The sequence below is a fragment of the Schistocerca cancellata genome, chromosome 4 (genome assembly GCF_023864275.1).
Source record: "Schistocerca cancellata isolate TAMUIC-IGC-003103 chromosome 4, iqSchCanc2.1, whole genome shotgun sequence".
NCBI lineage: Eukaryota > Metazoa > Arthropoda > Insecta > Orthoptera > Acrididae > Schistocerca > Schistocerca cancellata.
In genome coordinates, this window is record NC_064629.1 from 232,025,815 (window position 1) to 232,049,011 (window position 23,197).

General features: G+C 40.9%; 1 protein-coding gene across 1 annotated transcript in view; it reads right to left on the bottom strand.

Annotated features, from left to right (window-relative positions):
- Positions 1-440: 440 nt before the first annotated feature.
- Positions 441-23,197, bottom strand: part of LOC126184035 (protein tipE) — a 549,851-nt gene continuing 527,094 nt past the window's right edge. Inside the window, exon 3 of the mRNA XM_049926392.1 lies at positions 441-2,767. Within this exon, the coding sequence (XP_049782349.1) occupies positions 2,716-2,767 (52 nt within the window). The 3' untranslated portion in view covers positions 441-2,715. The remainder of the gene's footprint in view (positions 2,768-23,197) is intronic.

The following is a 23,197-nucleotide window of genomic DNA, read 5'->3' on the forward strand; positions in this document are numbered from 1 at the left end:
GTAGGAAATAGGTATTGATTTAAAAATAGACATTTAAGCAGAAGTTACTGTTCAGGGTAAGACATACACCACTTACTAATCAACGACTGATTGCAGAGTGTAAAATTGTCACTTCGTAAAACTGACTTATTACTACTGAAAAATACGTTTACAGCTTTTACAAAACTGATATAGAAACATTTTGTACTAATGTGTATGCCAAATGTAATAAGTTTCAGTGTGTATTTCGACTCTTTTGTGAAGGAATAAACAGAATGTGCTACACAGGGAATCAAAGCACGTCTGTTGCTGATTGTAACTGCTGACATTTATTCTACACCTGCCTTACTTATAAATTGAGTGGTATGATATGAATAAGCCGCTGTCAGAGCTACAGAGAGTATAAAGGAAATAAGTTGCTTTAAAATTGAAATGAGGCATAGAAATTTAAAGCTCTTTATTCATATTTCACGACATACATACATACATATATTCTGCTGGTTAAAATACATTATACAACGTTTACTTATAGCCATTTAATTAAAATGTATCATCTCTATGATTCTCAAATATTATATAAGTGTCACATATAATTCTTTCTTTTGAAGATAACATCTATATATTTTTGAAACATAGACATTCATAACATGCAAATATTACACATAGATAGTAATTATTACATAGCGATGCCTTCAGAACACCTGAAATCATTACAATGGTGACTTTTACTCACAAAAAACACAGAAAATAATAATAACGGATGAAATACCGCTAGGCTTCGTTTAAATTCTGTTTAGAACGTAGCGTTCGTTTACAGATAGGACATTTTAGTTAACTTTATAATATCCATTTTAATATCCTGCAATAGGAGAGATGAGTGTTTTCATATAGAAAGCTGTAACAGAATAGATGAGTAGATATTATCTGTTTCGCCGACATGCTTCGTATTAATGCATTCAAATAATTCTAAAAATGTACAAATATATACCGATATTTATAACAGACAATAAAAATAAGACATGTATAATTAACGAAAAGTATTTATGCTTGCAAAACTACTCAATGTTCTTACTGAATCATTGTATCAAAAAAATCACATGAGTGAAGACGGTGTAAGTCAGTTCTTTTTTGTATATGACTTTTAAATAATGTCATAGATTCGTTAATTGCAGAATACGGGACCGGATGTTTGCAATTAGGCTTCAGAAAAATGAGCATCCAGAAATAAATATTTGCATGGCATTATCTGACGAAATACAGTAGTTCTTCTTAGTTCTCTTGAAACATTCCATCTGAATTATACATGTACAAAAATAAAAAGTGGATTAATACTGTATGCTCTTTTTCAATCCTACACTTCTTCTCGCTATTCAATTTGCGCTACATTTCTCATAGAATTCTTTCATTGTGCGTTAGGACAAGGTCATGGTCCTTCCTCTGAGGTAATAACTTCACAATCCTGGAGGAAACTGTACTCATATCCAAACATGGCATACAGATCGATCTTATTTCTACAAAGATATTGTCGTTTGCACCAAATGTACGCCTACAGTATAATTACTGCAAAATTCCTCATGACAATATATACATATACATATGTTAGTTTTATGCACCATTGTTACAGGATTAAATGGCATCTTCGCACACTTATATTGCGAGTCACATCTACAGATATACATAAATAGAATATTTAATACTATTTTAAAAGCATTACAAAATATTTCAGAACCGCAAGCCAATAACTTAATTCAGTCATCTACGACATATACTTCTTTATATACGAAATTTTTTTCCATTCTAGTCTACGTCTAAATATCTTTATTACTATGAGACTATTTATCATAATATATGTAGTACTTCTCAGCATATTTTTCTTACATATAAAATCTAGATGCATATGTAAACAGAATATTAAATCCTGTATGATATATATGTATATTTGGATAACAAACCATAAAATATTTCAAACATAATTTCCATTTATGGAATCCCATCAGTTGATAAATAGATTTATTCAGAGAACTTTTCTACTTCTACACATTCATTTTGTTTTTATTTATTTCTGGGATTGTCCATAATGATATATAGATTAATATGCATGACACCTTAGCTATACATGGGTTCTGGGACATATAAATAGAACATTCAGCTATGTGATATACTTTTCTACTGTGTGGCTTTACCACATCATAAACATTTCCTAACTTTAACCACTTACAATAATAGATCAGTTAAACAGATACATCTTTGTGTAATATTTTTGTTATGTACATATGTACGTTATGTAGCAGCTCTCTTAACGAATAAAAGAAACGTAACTTGCGTTACGATACAAATAGCTTCAGTGAGAATCAGGTTATCACTGAAGAACACAGAGAAAAAGAAAATTTCAAAAGTTCAGTATTTACTTTCAATGGGTGACACTACTGTTATCTGCGCATGACACTGGAAATGGGAAAAAAATGATGTGTTATGTGTCGACCACATATGAACTTGTAGAATACGTGGAAACAGCAAATGGAGGTGATGTCGATTGGCACTTAATGATGATAGTGCCATCACCTTCGGTTACTTTCTCTTGGTTTAAAGTTGTTCACTGTTATATTTACAGTACTTTGATGCAAACATTTACTTGAAAGGTCATGATTCTGAGAGGCGCACAAAAGGTGTAAGAGGCCGCCTTTTATTCTTGATAGGACAAATCTTAGTCGGTAGACGCCGCCGGCTACAGCCACCTTACGGATGAGAGGACAGCATGCCCACGTTCGAAGGTGACCGGTGGCATTCACTGAAACAGATAATGCCAGAGGTTAGGTTCGCAGTTATTCACAAAAATTCACTATAAAATTAGCCCAGAAAATATTCCACGTCCTCAAAGACAGGCAATTCAACTTACATCATCCAAAACTGCGGCAGATGAAATTGTTGCCACTGTTAAGATGCTTGAAATACTTTCCAGGCCAATTTTATTTTGTCCATTCTATATAAAAACTTATGAACGTAACATCAGACTTAATATAAAATATCGTACAATTCGTAATGCCTTTTACCGTGGGCTGGATCGTCTTGTAACCACTGAATAGGTAATGTTTCGAATGTACACACAAATTAACAAATAAACTGTGCAGGATGATTTCGTGATGATGGTACAAATTGTCATGGATGGTAGATTAGGGTAAATGTATCAATTTGGAGCAAGAGATCCTGGTCCGGAAATGACCGAGTCGAAAGTTGTAAGCGAAAATCGTTCTGTTGCCTCTGACAGTGGATCTCTTCTACTGCAAGCTTACTGCTTTCCATATTTTTAGAGAGGGCAGTACAGACTAGAACAATAAAACCTGTCTACAAAAACAGGCTATAAAACAGACATCTTAAGAGCCATGAGCACTTCTTTAGTAAAAGAGATGTGTTTCACAATAGCAAAGGTGAACGAGTGTTCATAGCTCTTCTGGTCATGTTTACTGGACTTTTTCGCTTGTTTTGATGCGTACCACCACCTCCAAAAATATGTAAGCAAAGGGCTTCCAGCGGAGTATATCCAAACTCGGATGTAGCGGAACGATTTTCGCTTATAACGTTCGACTCGATCGTTTCCACAGCAGGGTCCCAGACCTCAGATTGATACATTTACTCTACAAGATTTTAACATCATAACTGAATCATTACGCAACTTTTGCAATGAAATAAGTCTAAAAATGCATAAATACGTATCGATACTGATAACAGACAATAAAAGTAAGTCATATACAATTAATGAAAAGTATTTATGCCTAAAAAACGACTCAATGTTCGCTACTTTAAAGTTATAAAAGAACTGAGTGGGAGAGTACTTTGGTGACCAATAAATGTGCTTCAGATATGGTGCTTGGCGTCTATATTTTTGTGGTGAAGATAAGCAGTGCCCACACAACTACCGAGATCTGAGCATTGAGCATCTTAAAAGACTATAAGATAGCTACTATGGACTCGCTGATAAAACAAAGTAAAGGATCATACGTGATGGAGCTAATTCCAACTGATGTTATTCAACGTGGCAGATATGGTAAACATGAAACTTCAGATAAAATCAGGCGTCAGGGCAGTGGACACTATCGTTTGCCTGATGGAAAGGGTAAGCACTTAAAGGTATGTAGAGGAAATTTATACAATAGCTTTCCACATTTCTCACAAAGCAGTTAAAGTTCTCACTGAGTAAAGAAAATAGCAGACATGGCCCATGATGTAGCACGAGGAAGTAACAAACCTTTTAAACTGACTGAAGAATTAAGGTTATCTAGTAAAGAGAACATCGAATTATTTTCATTGGTAGGAGTTCATCACAGCCGAAAAAGGTGCAGTAAGAAGTTTTTGAGCCCTAATTTGAGCATAAACAGAATGTTGATGGTTACAAGGAGAAAAACGTTGGTACTGGCATCACCTGCAGGGATTACTAGAGCATATTCACAAAAGAATATTCTCATCTACGCCTTGGGAGGCCAAGAACAAATATTTGTTCACGTTGTGAGCAGTTAAGCTCTCAGATGAAAACTGCTTCAAAGGAATATTTAAAACACAACTGATACTTCATCATCACCAAGAATAACAGGCACAAGAACACATGAGAAACGACATACTTGAATGTTAGATACCGTGAAATAACAAACTTGTTATTGCAGTGAGCATATAGCAAATAATATTTCTACGACAATGACGCATTCACAGACGTTTTATTCTAGGCAGCTGTCCATCTATAACATGAGTGTAATACAGTCAATAGCTACATTTGTGTTTGGACTGAGACTACTGTTGGTAGAGAAGGAAATGAAATGGGTTCGGTATTGTTACCATTATTAAGCAACTACTTTGGAGAACAGACTCATTTGAAGCTTTGGCGCGACAACTGCGTCGGTCAAAATAAGAGTCAGACGACCCTAATGACAACTACACTCCTGGAAATTGAAATAAGAACACCGTGAATTCATTGTTCCAGGAAGGGGAAACTTTATTGACACATTCCTGGGGTCAGATAAATCACATGATCACACTGACAGAACCACAGGCACATAGACACAGGCAACAGAGCATGCACAATGTCGGCACTAGTACAGTGTATATCCACCTTTCGCAGCAATGCAGGCTGCTATTCTCCCATGGAGACGATCGTAGAGATGCTGGATGTAGTCCTGTGGAACGGCTTGCCATGCCATTTCCACCTGGCGCCTCAGTTGGACCAGCGTTCGTGCTGGACGTGCAGACCGCGTGAGACGACGCTTCATCCAGTCCCAAACATGCTCAATGGGGGACAGATCCGGAGATCTTGCTGGCCAGGGTAGTTGACTTACACCTTCTAGAGCACGTTGGGTGGCACGGGATACATGCGGACGTGCATTGTCCTGTTGGAACAGCAAGTTCCCTTGCCGGTCTAGGAATGGTAGAACGATGGGTTCGATGACGGTTTGGATGTACCGTGCACTATTCAGTGTCCCCTCGACGATCACCAGTGGTGTACGGCCAGTGTAGGAGATCGCTCCCCACACCATGATGCCGGGTGTTGGCCCTGGGTGCCTCGGTCGTATGCAGTCCTGATTGTGGCGCTCACCTGCACGGCGCCAAACACGCATACGACCATCATTGGCACCAAGGCAGAATTGACTCTCATCGCTGAAGACGACACGTCTCCATTCGTCCCTCCATTCACGCCTGTCGCGACACCACTGGAGGCGGGCAGCACGATGTTGGGGCGTGAGCGGAAGACGGCCTAACGGTGTGCAGGACCGTAGCCCAGCTTCATGGAGACGGTTGCGAATGGTCCTCGCCGATACCCCAGGAGCAACAGTGTCCCTAATTTGCTGGGAAGTGGCGGTGCGGTCCCCTACGGCAATGCGTAGGATCCTACGGTCTTGGCGTGCATCCGTGCGTCGCTGCGGTCCGGTCCCAGGTCGACGGGCACGTGCACCTTCCGCCGACCACTGGCGACAACATCGATGTACTGTGGAGACCTCACGCTCCACGTGTTGAGCAATTCGGCGGTACGTCCACCCGGCCTCCCGCATGCCCACTATACGCCCTCGCTCAAAGTCCGTCAACTGCACATACGGTTCACGTCCACGCTGTCGCGGCATGCTACCAGTGTTAAAGACTGCGATGGAGCTCCGTATGCCACGGCAAACTGGCTGACACTGACGGCGGCGGTGCACAAATGCTGCGCAGCTAGCGCCATTCGACGGCCAACATCGCGGTTCCTGGTGTGTCCGCTGTGCCGTGCGTGTGATCATTGCTTGTACAGCCCTCTCGCAGTGTCCGGAGCAAGTATGGTGAGTCTGACACACCGGTGTCAATGTGTTCTTTTTTCCATTTCCAGGAGTGTATATTTCTCGTAGCAACACAAAATTCAGACTCTTTAGTTCGTTGGGGTTTGCTGTTTTGGAGAAAATGAAGGCAGTCATGAAGACTTACGTACCAGAAGACGTCAAGAAGATGACTGAAAAATTTCAACGTCATAAACATTTTGAGACTGCAACAATCGACAGGACTGATATCAAGGACATTCCTTCAGTGAGTCCATAGATGCTCAGTATCACTAAAATGAAGATCAGTGATATACCCCAGATCAATGTTGAGGATGGACTTCAAGAACGTAACTTGATAAAATTAAAGGAATCTCACAATCACCTCAGACCTTGGGAAGACGTTCGTGTTTTTGGAAAGGTGTTAAATGTACATATTACTGCAGCAATGGTATATTTGAAATTCAGAGAAGCAGGGAAAATAATCTTGAAAAACTGGAAAAACTCGAAAATATTGTATGCCCCCATACATTCCAGAAGAAGCATAAGGATTTTCTCTGGACGTTATTAATAACGCAAGCTAATGCTAAAGACTAGTGTTTAAATATAATATGATCAAAAGAATCCGGAGACCCCCAAAAACATACGTTTTTCATATTAGGTGCATTATACTGCCTCCTGCTGCCAGGTACTCCATATCAGAGACCCCAGTAGTCATTAGACATCGTGAAAGATCAGAATGGGGCGCTCCACAGAACTCACGGATTTCGAACTTGGTCAGGTGATTGGATGTCACTTGTGTCATACGTCTGCACGCGATATTTTCACACTCATAAACATCCCTAGGTTCCCTGTTTCCGATGTGGTAGTGAAGTGAAAACGTGAAGGGACACGTACAGCACAGAAGCGTACAGGCCGACCTCGTCTGTTGACTGACAGAGACCGCCAACAGTTGACGAGGGTCGTAATGTGCAATAGGCAGACATGTACAAAGGATTTCCACACTGCATCAGGATCCACTGCAAGTACTATGACAGTTAGGTGGGAGACGAGAAAACTTGGATTTCATGGTCGGAGAAAACTTGGATTTCATGGTCGAGCGTCTGCTCATAAGCCACACACCACGCCAGTAAATGCTAAACGACGTCTTGCTTGGTGTAAGGAGCGTAAACATTGGACGATTGAACAGTGTAAAAACCTTGTGTGGAGTGACGAAGTACAGTACACAATGTGGCGTTCTGATGGCAGGGTGTGGGTATGGCGAATGCCAGGTGAACGTCATCTTCCAGCATATGTAGTACCAACAGTAAAACTCGGAGGCGGTGGTGTTGTTGTGTGGTCGTGTTTTTCATGGAGGGGGCTTGCACACTTTGTTGTTTTGCGTGGTACAATCACTGCACAGGCTTACATTGATGTTTTAAGCATCTTCTTGCTTCTCCCTGTTGAAGAGAATTTCGGGGATGGTGATTGCATCTTTAAACACGATCGAGCACCTGTTCATAATGCACGGCCTGTGGTGGAGTGGTTATACGACAATAACATCCCTGTAATGGACTGACCTGTACAGAGTGCTGACCTGAATCCTATAGAACACCTTTTGGATGTTTAGGAACGCTGAATTTGTGCCAGGCCTCACCGACCGACATCGATACCTTTCCTCAGTGCAACACTCCGTGAAGAATGGGCTGCCATTTCCCAAGAAACCCTCCAGCACATGATTGAACGTATGCCTACGAGAGTGGAGGCTGTCATCAAGGTTAAGGGTGCGCCGACACCATGTTGAATTCCAGCATTACTGATCGAGGGCACCACGAACTTGTAAGTCGTTTTCAGCCAGGTGTCCGAATACTTTTGATCACGCAGTGTACGTTGAAACACAGAATATGAGTAGAAGGGGGTACAGTACACGAAACTGAAGAAAAATTAAATAATACGGTCACAACTTCAGAACCTTATGCTCACCACACATATGATATACAAATCTGGCATATCCTGCTGATGCGTGAATGGTGTTACCACTTCACAATCCGGTTGCAAAAACTTATCCACAAAATTCAACCGTATTCAGTCATTAGCATTAATAGCCAGTTCTGGATACACCACAAATTTGGCAAGATTGTGACTGTCATTCAACAAAACTTGCCAAACATCATAAATGTGACAGTAAAAGAAAGAGTACTGCGGAGCTCTTATAGGAAAGAAATCCACAGACAGCTCCAGAATCCCATAGTCACGAAGCACGTCACTGATGGTTAGTATACATGTGAATAGTCATAAGACGCCTGAAGGGAACTAATCTTGGTAGCAGTTAACCAACTAAACGCGAGAATGATAAGAATTCACATACAATAAATCAAAATTTCCGGTGAAGCTACGTAATACACATATGAAGTCTTCGGATTTGGCTAAATGGTGTAGATTCCTGCAAGGGTAAGTAATCTAAAGCCTACAGATATCTTAAAAATTGAGGCTACATGATCAGTTACAAACAAGCGTTACCCTATCAGTCAATTTTCAGGAAAGATTTTCTGATAACAAAAGTGTCTCAGAAATTTCAATGAGAACAATAGTGCTTTAGCAAGCGTAATGGGATATTCACCAAAAATTTTGTCAATGAAACGGAGAATAAGTTTTAACCTCGAATAAGTTTGTGTTAATGAATATACGTGTAATCAGCCTTATCTATTAGACGGAGCTCGTGCAAGACAACTTTACTTGGAAGTCGCTTGACCAGTGTCGGCGAATAAATACGGTATTCCAGTGCCTGTGTTGTTCCGAGTTACGATGCAATGTTCCCTCGGACACGCATTCGTGTCAGATGGAACACAGCATTGTAATTATAAATAACACAGGCCCTGTAATACCGTATTTTTTGGATATGGTGTTATATTGATGATCTTCAGACCCGTTTGTAACTTTACAGAAGTGGTATTTTAATAATATACCCTACATGAATGTCTCACATATACTTTTCACTACCTTTTTCTTATTTTCTACAAATCATGATTTGGGCACTTGGACCCGTATAAAACTAAAAGCATCATTTATTAAATGCCATAGACAGTTGAAAGAATTCAACACATCAATAAATACCAGAGGAGGGAGAAATATGTCTACTTTTATTTGATAATACTTCAACTCTCTCTGAGCAAAAACCAGAAAATGTGCAATTATATAATCATACACGTTTCGTCTTTTTAGTAAAAATAGTCGCCGGTGCTGGTACTCTGTTTCCGATTTCAGGAAGTGTCGTCTGCTTGCACGTTGCTGAGGTATTCCTCCATTTTGCACTGACGTTTTCCGCCGAGTCTCATATTGGTTTAAGCCCTACACATTTATTTATGTGAAACTGACGCAGCAGGGAACCACTACTGTTTTTTACGACCTCCTGACATCATCATAGTGATCCTGGGCAATTGTGTGACAAATTTAGTTAACTAAATGTACACGACCTCAGAGTTTGCCAGTAAATACTGCTACTGCTGTATTCAATCACGCGTATTATCAAGAAATGTGTAACGCTGCAAAACAACGTGAGAGTAGGCAAGAAACGTCAGTGCCAAAATTATGCAAATATGAAATACGACACATTACAGCACAAATGATGTTCGTTTGCATACTCCTGACTAAACGTGTCTCTGAACAACAGAATGGCTCTATATTTTGTCGTATTTCACGTCAAGAAATATGTAGTGCTGCGAACAAACCTGAGCGTGGTCAAAACACATCAGTTCCAAACGAAGGAGTGCCCCAAAAATATGCAAACAAACAACATTTCCTGATGCAACTCAAAATCGGCTTTAAAATACCACCATTGGCCTTGTTTTACAAAGCGCGCATTTTATTGTTGTTGCAAAGATGAAATTTAAATACCAGTAATAACCGTAAAGCACCTACGGAGGCTATTTACACTTTTCATTACAGAGACTTACACAAAGTGAAACAGAAATATGAAGATAATGTCAGGGGAATTGTGGATATCGATAAAAGAAAAAATTCTTAGTCAAACAGCCTATATATTCTGGAGCTACGAGCATCTGTGTCTTGCGCATCATGTTAGATAAGCTACACTATGCTACAAATAAATACAGTTATTTATTTCAGTAAGCCAAACAAATAGACTGCTGCTAATTTGTACACCAGGGGTCTCCAGATAAATTTTTTCTACACTCATAATGACGTCGATGATGACGAAATGCTAAATTCAAAAGTTACATCCTGCTCTTTATATGACAGCTTAGAAACTGTTCAAATTGTCTACCTCGACTCTAATTACGTTCATTATATCATCACGTTTGTGACATCACATAGAGGTATGCATTTAATTTACTCGAAAGTAACGATTATTAGCACGATCTTTATCTCTGAGTAATGAACAGGGATGGAACGTATTGCTCGCTATACTCCTCATCGTGTAAACAAAATCAGGAATTACCGTAACAGATGCTTGCTCGAAACGGCCTCTGCAAGCTCAATGTACTACCGTTGTTTCTCATTTATATGCACAGATAGGGCAGACGGAAAGGCATCGCCACTTTTCTCAGATACGTAAACAATAAAATGTCAGATTTAAGGTGTGTTATGAAAGTTACTGATGTACTGCCTGTCTAAAATATCTTTACAGGCGACACACACTAGAACTAACTGCTTGTGATCTGAAGTGTCCGGTGTGGCCGAGCGGTTCTAGACGCTACAGTCTGGAATCGCGCGACCGCTACCGTCACAGGTTCGAATCCTGCCTCGGGCATGGATGTGTGTGATGTCCTTAGGTTAGTTAGGTTTAAGTAGTTCTTGCATCTCTTTGATATACATTGAAGCGCCAAAGAAACTGGTATAAGCATGCGTATTCAAATACAGAGATAAGAAAACAGGTAGAATACGGCGTTGCGGTCAGCAACGCCTGTATAACACAGCAAATGTCTGATGCAGTTGTTGGATCGGTTACTGCTGCTACAATGGCAGGTTATCAAGCTTTATGTGACTTCGAACGTGGTGTTATAGTCGGAACACTAGTGATAGGACACGGCATCTCCGAGGTAGCGATGAATTGGCAATTTTCCCGTACGACCATTTGACGAGTGTACCGTAAATATCAGGAATCCGGTAAAACATCAGATCTCCTACATCACTGCAGCAGGAAAAAGGTCCTGCAAGAACGGGACCAACGACGACCTAAGAGAATCGTTTAACGTGACAGAAGGGCAACCCTTCTGCACATTGCTCCAGTTTTCAATAATGAGCCATCAGCAAGTTTCAGCATACGAACCATTTATCGATATGAGTTTCGGAGCCAAAGGCCCACTCGTGTACCCTTCATGACTGCACGACACAAAGTTTTACACCTCGCCTAGGCCCGTCAACACCGACATTGGACTGTTGATGACTGGAAACATTTGGCCTGGTCGGACGAGTTTCATTTCAAATTGTATCGAGCGGACGGACGTGTACGGGTATAGAGACAACCTCATGAGTCCATCGACCCTGCTTGCAAGCAAGGGACTGTTCAAGCTGGTGGAGGCTCTGTGATGGTGTGGGTCGTGTGCAATTGGAGTGATACGGGACCCCTGATGCGTCTAGATACGACTCTGACAGGTGGCACAGACGAAAGCATCTTGTCTGATCACCTGCATCCATTCATGTCCATTGTGTATTCCGACTGACTTGGGCAATTCCGGCAGGACAATGAGACACCCCACGCGCCAAAAATCGCTACAGAGTGGCTCCAGGCACACTCTTCTGAGTTTAGACACTTCCGTTGGTCACCAGACTTCTCAGACGTGAACATTATTGAGCATATCTGGGATGCCTTACAACGTGCTGTTCAGAAGACATCTCTACCCCTTCGTAAACTTACGGATTTAAGGACAGCCGCGCAGGATTTTTGGTGTCAGTTCCCCCCAGCGCTATTTCAGACATTAGTCGAGTGCATGCCACGCCGTGTTGCGACACTTCTGCGTGCTCGCGGGGGTCCTGCACGATATTAGGCAAGTGTACCAGCTTTTTGGCTCCTCAGTGTAACTTGGTAATCTAACGTGATACAGACCCAACACGCCTTATAGTTGTATTAGTAGACTGTCAGTTTCGTAAATCTGAACTGAATTTATTCAAAGAACTGCATTACGGAAGCCCCCAAAGCAGTTGTCATTACAACAGCTCCTAGGTTTTCTGTAATATCGTTCTTGAGATACATTGAAGCTTGGCAGCACTGACTGCAGAAAATGAATTTATATCATTAGGATTTATTTTAGCCTCCAACATTTTTAAATGTTTCAAATGGCTCTGATCACTATGAAACTTAACTTCTGAGGTCATAAGTCCCCTAGAACTTAGAACTACTTAAACCTAACTAACCTAAGGACATCACACACATCCATGCCCGAGACCGGATTCGAACCTGCGTCCGTAGTGGTAGCGCGGTTCCAGACTGTAGCGCCTAGAACCGCACGGCCACCCCAGCCGGCCAACATTTTTACTTCCATTTGTTTGTGATAACGGACTCCACATATGATCATCAATACTACTGTCACAGCTAAGTCATTAGGCTATTGTTGTAAAATACACCTTTGAACCTCCTCATAAAGCGAGTTTCTTATCTTTAAAGTTAATTGAAATGTTTGCGTTTTTGCCAAATATTTGCGTATTTTTCAACTACACCTTGTCAAAGGTAATAGCGTAGTCTTTGAGCAGTTATAGGTTAGTGTTAATGTAACCGCCAAGCAATCAATATACCGAATAGCATGAGCAGTATTGGTAATATCACGCTTTCTTACATGGTAACTTGATGGTTCTGTGCCCTCTTCTTTCGTCACACCCTTATTTGATAGCCAGGCGTTCTTTATTGGCTTGCACTAATGTTAAACCACTTTGAAATAGGTGAAAATGATTGATACGGTGTCTTTGTGTGTTCGTTTGGAATTCTATGTCATTTCTGGCTGCCAGCGTATCACGTGGAAGATCTGTTGATTGCTTCATTTATTGCTTACAATGATGTATGGTGTTAGGGAATGCCTTCGTGTCGGGGAAGGTGGAGACTGCGTTGTGTGACAGTGCTGCGCCTAGCAGAAATGTTCGTCAAACTGTGATAGAGAAGAATCTACTAGCTTATTGGCTTCATCGAGGAATTCCGGAAGTTTCTCAGTGACTGTGATGGTTAAGAATGTGAATATGTCTGCATGTGCCTTGAACGTATCAGTTCGTTGCACTTAAATTGAATTCATCGTGTTTTTACCACAGTCAGATCAATATAAATAAAGATTTTTACGTTAGTTTCGTCAGTGATGGAGACCATAAAGTAGTTAATAAATTCCATTAATTTCTTCCGTGACTGTCGAAAGAAATAGCTAGACTAGTAAACAAAATCTCAGAGGTATGGGCCCTAATATCAATCACTTACGATTTTCCCGGTGATTACCGAGTCGAAAGCCCGTCAGGGATTTTAGTACTGAAATAGAAACTCGAACTGTGTAGCACAGAGTATTTCCATTTTGGTCTTTTAGTGCATCATCTTGCTTTAGCGATACAATTACAGACGCCCGTGTTCATATTAGTCATTTTTAACGATACTTTAAAATCCAAATTACTCGTACTTATGTTACCTTATTACATGAGTTACATGAGTACAAAAGCTGGTATTTTGCTTGCATTTCGCAGGTAGATTCTTCAGTAATAAGAGGTCAAACAAAACCTTGCGCGACCTTTCATACATGGTTATAAAAGACTTTTCCAGTCTTCAGGGCGTATCACAATATTCAGCATGAACCATCCAAGTTTGCTCCTTCTGATCTTCTGCCTACCTTATAATACACAGGACATTTCTTTCTTTAATGCATCTGCCTTTCCTCCCCCCTATCCCACCCTTGAAAACTTTAGTCAAATTCAGTAAGAGTGACTGTGACAGAATCTGTTCCTATCTTTTCTTTTGGCCGCCTATTTGTCTTACTGTTTCTTTTCTTTACTCACAGCAAGCTACACTCTGTATCATGAAACTTTTAATTTATCGTGTATGAAACGTTAATTCTTTACTGCTGCACAATGTAATTAGCAGGGTACTCGTATTGCAGGCTTACTATTGTATTCATATCGCGAATTAATTTTTTAACGACATTAATTTTTGCGAAATAAATCAACCAATTCTTACTCTATTATTTTTGGCTTCCATGGTCGTCGTTTCCTGCCACAGTTAATACATTTACAAAAGGATTGTAAATTATTTTCTGTAAATTTTGTCACTTTTAAGTTAGGTACTCTTACTACACCTAATATCCGCCTCAAGAGCCAAGATCGCTAACGTATGCCTGTGCTCTGGCGCTCGACTCAGAAGTAAGCTGGTTCGAATACTGGAGTGGATGAAATTTTCTATGCCAGTATTTGGCCAGCAATGGAAGGAGAGGTGGTGGCATAAGATTCCCGACCACCAGTATTTGCACCATTGTCCTGGATTAAAGTCCTACCTCTCCGCAGTGCCTCATGAAGTGAGGGCATGTGACACAGTTGATGGTCTCTCGTGATTGGGATGGGGACTTTAAGCTCGGGGCGCCTTTGGTGCTATTCGAGAGGAGTAGGCAATGTGCTGGTATCGGGTTTCATCTTCTCAGTTCTCATATCATCATCATCGCGTGACACTACACTACACACGCATCGATTGCATTCTTCTACGCTCAATAAATACACATACAAAGTAATTCTCATATATTCAAGAGACCAATGTGCAAGGAGGAAGAATAGCATTTCAGACAGGCAGCTGAACCACGGCCTGGGATATCCTAGCCAGCAATGTCATGCAACATTTGCACTTTTACTTCATCTAATGAAGTTTTATGTTCTTTGCCTGATTTCTTCTCCACTTGTAAAAAAATAAATAAGAAGCCCTCATCAAAAGGAGCTTGGTTCAGATTACATCCTTTGATGCACATTCCTTCCATGGCTACAGAAAATACAAATGTAAAAACCCGACGTGCCAAGAAGAAATTATCCGAACGGAATGGAAATCGGTAGCTATAATGTACATATACAGACAAACAAATTATTACCATTTTATACAAAATGGTTAATTTATTCAAGACAAAGATCTTCACAAATTGAGCAAGTCAGTGAGGCATTGGTCCACATCTGGCCCTTAGGTCTTGGCATTAACTGACAGAGTTACTGGATAACCTCCTGAGGGATATCGTGGAAAGTTCTGTCCAACTGAAGCGTTATATCTTCAAAATCCCGAACTCGTTGAAGGGCCCTGCTATAACGCTGCAAACGTTCTCAATTAGAGAGCGACACGGGGAGAATGCTCATCAAGGTAGGGATTGGCAAGCACGACGACAAGCGCACTGTGCGGGTGGACATTATCACGCTGGCTAGGATGGCATGCCAAGAAGGAAAGCAAAACAGGGCGTAAAATATCGTCGAAGTACCGATGTGCCGTAAGAGTGCCGCGCACGACAGCCACCGGAGGCCTGCCATAAAAAGAAATAGCACCCTCTGCCAAGCACTTAAATGTGAATTGCAGAGCAATCATGTAGATGTAGATCATTCTTGGTTTTTAGGCCGTGTGGCGGATGACAGTCATCTGGTATCTCACCGCTGTTCGGGGCGTCTCCAGACACGTCTACGGTCTGGAATTCCATTGACTTCAGCGATGACTCTCATTTCAATCTGGGCCCCGGTGAACCAGCTAATGCGTTGTAAATTAGGAAAATCAAACTGGGATTTGAAACCCGCATCTCCAGAATACATTCCCACAAGTAAACTAAACGCATGTATTAGCCTAACAGTAAGACCATTGTCCTCTTTGTAGTCAACGGATTGCACTAAAGAAAAGAAGAATTGCCTTGGAAAATCAGAAATCGTATATAAATCTCGCTGTTGCCATTGTTCTTACTACACAGCTGGACAGTATTATAGCAGTTCCATGTACGAGTCACAATAGAACATGAAAACAGTGCCACTGATAGTGATATAAGAAAACTATAAAAGTTTCAGATCAGTACGATTAAATAACGTAGTTTGTCATATTCTGCTCCAGCTGCAATACTATACTTTGAGCGACCAGTTTTGGCTGTCGACTAATGGATGACCACTTTGTATGAAAATCCTTTCCTCCATGAGGGATACAGTAATCACAATTTCTGTTAATATTTAACAAAAAGTTTAACAGAATGTATATGAAGAGCACACGTTATACATAAGGTCTCCAAATAATGACTGGTTTGACGCTGTTGCGAAAACCATTACATGTTGCTGTGAATAGACAAAACTGTTCACAATACGAGTGACGATTACTTACATTACTCCAAAACCACTGATGGTTTTGTGGAATAGAAGGGGTAGGAAGTGATGCCCATTCACTTGTCATAAAGTAAAAGTATTTTTCTTCATTTGTGTGGCCATAGTGGCTTAGTTGCTTTATAATTCTTGAAGGTATTTTTGGTTCTGCCGATGCAAAACCACTAATGATTTTGTGGAACAGAATGCGTAGCAGGTGTTGTCCATTCACTTGTCATAAAGTAAAGTATTTTTCTTCATTTGTGTGGCAATAGTGGCGTAGTTGCTTTATAATTCTTGAAGGTACTTTTGGTTCTGTCGATGCAACTACAAAAATGTGTGATTTTTTTCACCAGGTGACTTTCGCTATTGTTGACGTAAAGCATCATCAATGGTGGTGATTTTCGGTTGTTTTCTGGCTTACATCTGGAAATTCCGTCTCCTAGCACATCGCCGGCCGAAGTGGCCGTGCGGTTAAAGGCGCTGCAGTCTGGAACCGCAAGACCGCTACGGTCGCAGGTTCGAATCCTGCCTCGGGCATGGATGTTTGTGATGTCCTTAGGTTAGTTAGGTTTAACTATTTCTAAGTTCTAGGGGACTAATGACCTCAGCAGTTGAGTCCCATAGTGCTCGGAGCCATTTTTTTGCTAGCACATCGTTGTTTTTCTGCGTTAGACACTCATAATTTTGATCTAATTTTTAGTTGTTCTGCAGCACTATGCATTTTTTATGTTTTTTCACAACATACTTTTATGCGGACCGCTGTATTCTGTTTCTTTTTGTGCTTCTATGAAGCTTGTGCTTAGAAACACAAAAACAAAGAGACGTGCTATCAGACGGCATTCCCGACGTAAGTGAGAAATCAACCGAAAATCACCACCACTGATAATGCTTTACCTCAATAAAGCGAAACGCGTCTGGTGAAAAAAAAAATCACGCATTTTTGTAGTTTCAACGGCAGAACAAAAATACCCTCAAGAAAAAAAATTTTAGCTAAAAATAATAAAGAAACAGATGTTACCTTAACTAAGTCACTGCAGAAACAGTAGTTCTTTTGAACAATTCTGTGTCCGCGTATGAGTACACTCTTTGACATAAAACTTGACCGGCGGCCGGCCGCTTCAGAGGCTAAGTCCGCGCCGATCGCGACATGGGACAAAGAAACTGGCCAACTCGCTAATTCTCTAAGTCCGGTTATCTGCACAATCTGGCAACACTGTAGACTGCGGCACTTCCTGGAGGAAAACTTGTCCCAAGATAGAGAGACTCTAGGCTGATTACGCCTGTGGTCTAGCGGTAGCGTGCGTTGTTTCTGTTCATAATGTCAGTGGATCGAGAGCAGCTGGCATAAAATATTTTTATAGCCTCTTCTGTCTGAATGCTGAAGACGTGAATGTAATGGTAGCGCAGATTCAATCTATTTCGCTTTGTGACACACCGATATCAAAATTTTATCTAGTAACGATTTTGCGGCAGATTTCCTGCAGACTGTCCTCCTCTGGACGCCGTATGCGGCAAAGCTCCGGGATCCATTTGCTGGCTACTGGCAGCGGCCGTGGCGACAGCAGCGGCGCTGCACTCCCCCGTTCTTTATCGAAAGCGCCTGCTACCGCTCATCGCTTTTGATGATTTGAAACGCTTAATTATTAAATGTAGCTCCACAGAAAATTTCTACAATTTCCATTCACGCTCAAAAGCATAGGAGACAGACGCCCTGATTAGTAGGCGGGTAATCGGCAAGAGCTGAGTATGGCCCGAAATTAATTTTATAGACTGGGACGAAATTAAACCACCTCACTACATTCGATGAATTTATAAATGCTTCATACCTCGTTTCTTTTCCTTTCAAACTTAATTATTTGTGCAACTTTTGGTCAATAATTGGATGTTTTCGTCAAGCCAGAGTGAGCGTCTGTGGTGTAAAATGTATTACAGTTCTTGTTTCATTCCTTATGGTAAGTCTATGCGATAAACTGTGTGAATACCTTGCAATGCATGCTCTGTAGCAGTGCAGGCACACTGCACATTTGGAGTTCCATGTATGGGTTCATGAAGTATTTATTGTTGATCGGAAGTGATAGTTAATGTCATCAGATTTAAACCAGAAAAATTTGTCGTTTTGAAGGTTTCAGAGAACGGAAAGGAATTGCTAACGCCGGTGTTAGAAAACGTCTACAGTTAAACGCTATTGCAAAAATTTAGAAGATGTGAACTATATTAATGAACATGTGCACTTCATAAACAACCTTCTGACATGTTAGACCTATATGACGAACAAAGCTCAAATTTATATCGTTGACAGTCGGTTTGAGTCTTTTCAGGACCTATTTTACAGTGAAGCACCTTGGAATTTGCAAAGCAGAAATCCATGATATTAACTTAATTTACTAAGTCGAAATCGGACGAAGATTGATGTTTAAAGGCATTCTTCAGATTTCGCATAAGAAATGTTTACTAGCAGTTTGCAACTCCATTAATTAAAATGGAAAATAAAATGTTTTAGTCAGCGGCTTCTACCGTGATTCGAACTTATAGTACAAGCACTGCAACGCACAAGGGAACCTCTGAGCTAACGACACACTGGCGGCCAGAGGCGGACCATAGTCACTGCGATGTTGCCTGAGCCTCAAAACGCAACCTTAAACACAGAAACAGAGGAGGTGGAGATTACTGTTTTAACGTCCCGTCGACAACGATGTCATTAGAGACGGATCACAAGCTCGGATTAGGGAAGGATGGGGAAGGAAATCGGCCGTGCCCTTCCTAAGGAACCATCCCGGCATTTGCCTGAAGCGATTTAGGGAAATCATTGAAAACCTAAATCAGGATGGCCGGGCACGGGATTGCACCATCGTCCTCCCGAATGCACACACAAACAGGTGTTACTTATGTGAAGAACGCCGTTCTTGGAGTCCAGAAATTAAATATACTTTCTAATTGTGTCATCTTGCAGTGGATTATATCGTACGAGTCTTCGATGTGGAAAACGAATGTTAAGTGAATTTAGCGAGGTAACGCCGACCTACACCCGGAAGTAAATGCACTATCAGAGTGTTGACAAATACTTGCTACGACGCTGCCATTTCTCGGCTCTCTGACGAGGCAGCTCTTCAGCGAAATGCTTGCCGTGATTCTCCGATACGGTTCTTCAGAGTGGAGACGCGCGCGCACGTTTGGTTTTTATGCGGCGTTCTCCCCTGGTGGTTTCTGACGTCGCCTTGTGGGCTATGTATACATATGAGACATTCAATTATCATTAATCCAGAATGATACAAGTTTCAGCTTCCGGCGTGGAAGAAGGCTGTTGACGCCGACATTATATCATTTCAACGTAGGGAAAGCAAAACGGATCATTCAATGTTTCTCATTCAACATAAAGCATGTGAGATAAATTTCCGTAACGTTCATAATCATCTAAAAATACAAACGAAGTAAAAATACACCGGAATCTGATTCGAATTGAATATAATGTAAGATACCAAACGCTTTGCACCTCGATGTCGAATTTGTCCACTTGCAATCGTTTGCAGCATGCACATAGATTGTCATGATTACCACGAGAATGAAGAAATATGTTGGTAAGGATGGAAGCAAGAAGAGACGCAGTCAACAAATATTCTATTCCTCATGGCATTCATTTCATTTGACACGTAAGAAGAGGTAAAGCGGGAATTTACTTTCGTTAACACGAAAGATATGCCGCACATATTGATAACGAGGAAGTCTGCGTCTTCATACGTTTCCTCCTTGAAATCTGTATGCTCTATTATATACTAAGTAGCCCGATCATTGTTTCAGTAATGTTACCCTCTTGTTTGACCCCGTAACGATGAACAGATTCCAAATGCATGTCTCTGCGTGAAAGTAGCTGTTCGAACCCTTCCTGGGTTGTTTTTTGTGTTTTATTGCTTGGAATTCCTGAAGCAGACCACTGTGCCTTCCCCCCTCGTGGGTTAGGTCTCAAAACTAAACCGCTTTGTGTCCAATGGCATAATTTATTCATACAGCATCAGCATAAGACTCTTGCGAGTGAGAGAATGACAATAACAATCGTAACAAGAACAAGCAAATAATGAATTATGTTTATTCCAACGCAGAAAGAGAATGGCTTTAAATATAAAAATCTATATCTATATCCATATCTATTGATCTTTGAGTTGGCACAATGAAAATATATTCTTAGCATTTAGTTACTGAATTTAGTTCTGGATGTTTGCAGAGAAAAGGAAAAGTCGGTACTTCTCGCTAGTGTAATATAATGTGAACCAGCAACTACCCTTTCCTTAGAACACGACTCAAGCAGGTCCTCAAGTAGGCACTGCTGCACTCTGTTCCCTGACATTGCTCTGATGACGGTTAATGCAGATAGTTCCGATTATGAAATACAAAACGTATTGCAGGTTAGTTCCTAGGATAGTAACATTAAATTTGCGTTGTAGACGGCACATGAACGTGACGACTATCCATATTACTCATCAATATAAAAAGACAGTATTTTGGGAATTTAGCAGGATTACTCAAAATGAATTCTGAAATTGGGTGACTGACCGCACAGGTGCTAAACGTCGTCAAGAGTATACGATGTCCTAATCGCATTAGGAATATGAAGATCGTCTTCGACAGCTCGCAACTTTCACATAGCTAACCCCACCCTACTCCAGACAGCTCTCGGTGGAGTTGCACTACGTTGCCGATGTTATGGAAGGCCTTCAAACCGACAACAGACCACATATTGAAAAATACAAGCGAATTCTCTTGCAGCGTAAGCTTATTGTAACTAATCTAAAAATTATTGGAGAGGAACATTGTCCTATTCAAAAAAGTAAAATGTTACACACTGTTGACGTCAAACGGACATTATCTATGTCCTGTCTTGTGTCCTACTCATCTATAATATCAAGTGTACTATGAAAATGATTATATATAATGGATTATAAGGTAATGCATTGATACCAACCAGATGGTGGGGGCAGGCCGATGTGGCCGTGCGGTTCTAGGCGCTTCAGTCTGGAACCACGTGACCGCTACGGTCGCAGGTTCGAATCCTGCCTCGGGCATGGATGTGTGTGATGTCCTTAGGTTAGTTAGGTTTAAGTAGTTCTAAGTTCTAGGGGACTGATGACCTTAGAAGTTAAGTCCCATGGTGCTCAGAGCCATTTGATCTATTTACCACAAAATGACATTAAAAATTTAAGTTATTCACGAGCAGCTAGTTGAGAATATGTATGAACATTAAATGACACGACGAACCGTCATGTTCTGCATATGGATTCAAACCCAGCTCATGCAGACTAAGCAAAGATTTCGTGACTGACGGAAACTAACAGTCATTCCTGATTAGGCATACAGAGAGTGATATACCTCGATTTTAGACAGTATCAGTTAGCAAATATCAATTTTAAACTGCATAACGCAAACATTTTTAACAGACGCGAATTCCTACCCAGCATCTATTGTCCCTGTTAACGAACTACGAGAGATGTTAAATATTGCTTCTTCACAAGTAACTTACTTGAAATGCCGTGAGGTAAAGCTGTGTGTTGGACACGGATTCGAACCCGGAACCTAATCGGATTGCTATCGAAGCACAGTCAAATGTGACATATCGGAATTTCGCGGCAGTAACTAGATGTTATAACTGGAATGACGAGACGAAAAATTAATTTTTTCCTTCCCAGGACTCCAACCCGGCACCTATCGCTGTTATATTCTAGAGAAAACTAACGTTAAATATGGGTTTGTTGCACCAGCAGTGACATGTGAGCATGTTTGAACTGAAATAATATGACGAAGAGTTCAGCGCTCACTGGGAATAGAGCCCCACACATATCGTTGTTGACTACACACAAAGAGACGTCAGCTACCGAATTTTTCTCCACCAGCTGCTCAGAATAGCATCTTGAACTTACAGTCATCTCGCAAATAGTTCTGTGTCTCACTGGGAGTTAAAAACGTCAGATATCGTTAGTGTGACAGCGAATGAAAATACATTAAAAATCAAAATTATTATCCACCAGCAGACAGGTGTTCTCATGCTAGAGCTTGATAATACATAATTAAATCTTTAGTGCCGGGCCAGGATTCGATCCCATTCACGCATAATATGTGAAGGTGTTGAGGAATCTGCAGTTTTGAACAAACAACAAATTGTAGCCGAGCTGTATTGCCACGAAGGGATCAAATTCCGCGTTAAGGGCGGTCTGAGTTGCATTCCCAGTTCAGAACCAATTTTATCGACATACAGAAGCTCAAATAAAAGATGGAATAAGTGTCCTGTGACCATACATAGCGTTTGTGTCGTCACTTGAAATAAATAACTAGTATAAGAAAGGTTACTGGTGGTAGAGTTTCTACATGTCGCCACTCCAGACTTTATTGTGGTTCAACCTACCGTCTACTTGGTAAAGAAGGAATATCATCTTTAATGTGAATTTTCTGACCACGCAGCCATTATATCTCCTTCACTTGGTGTAGCCAGGAGAGAATGGAATCTGTCTCTCCCTATCTAAAATCATTGACAGAAGTGGGAATCGAACCCAGACCATAGGTATAACAACCTACCATCCGTCCAACAGACCACGAAATCCTCTTCTCTGCGAGTCATTTTTCTATCGTAACGCAGTTGCGCCACACTGGATGAGAATTCTGACACACAGGCTCCCTGTAGTAATTTGCAGCATGTTCAGTAAATTCATTTA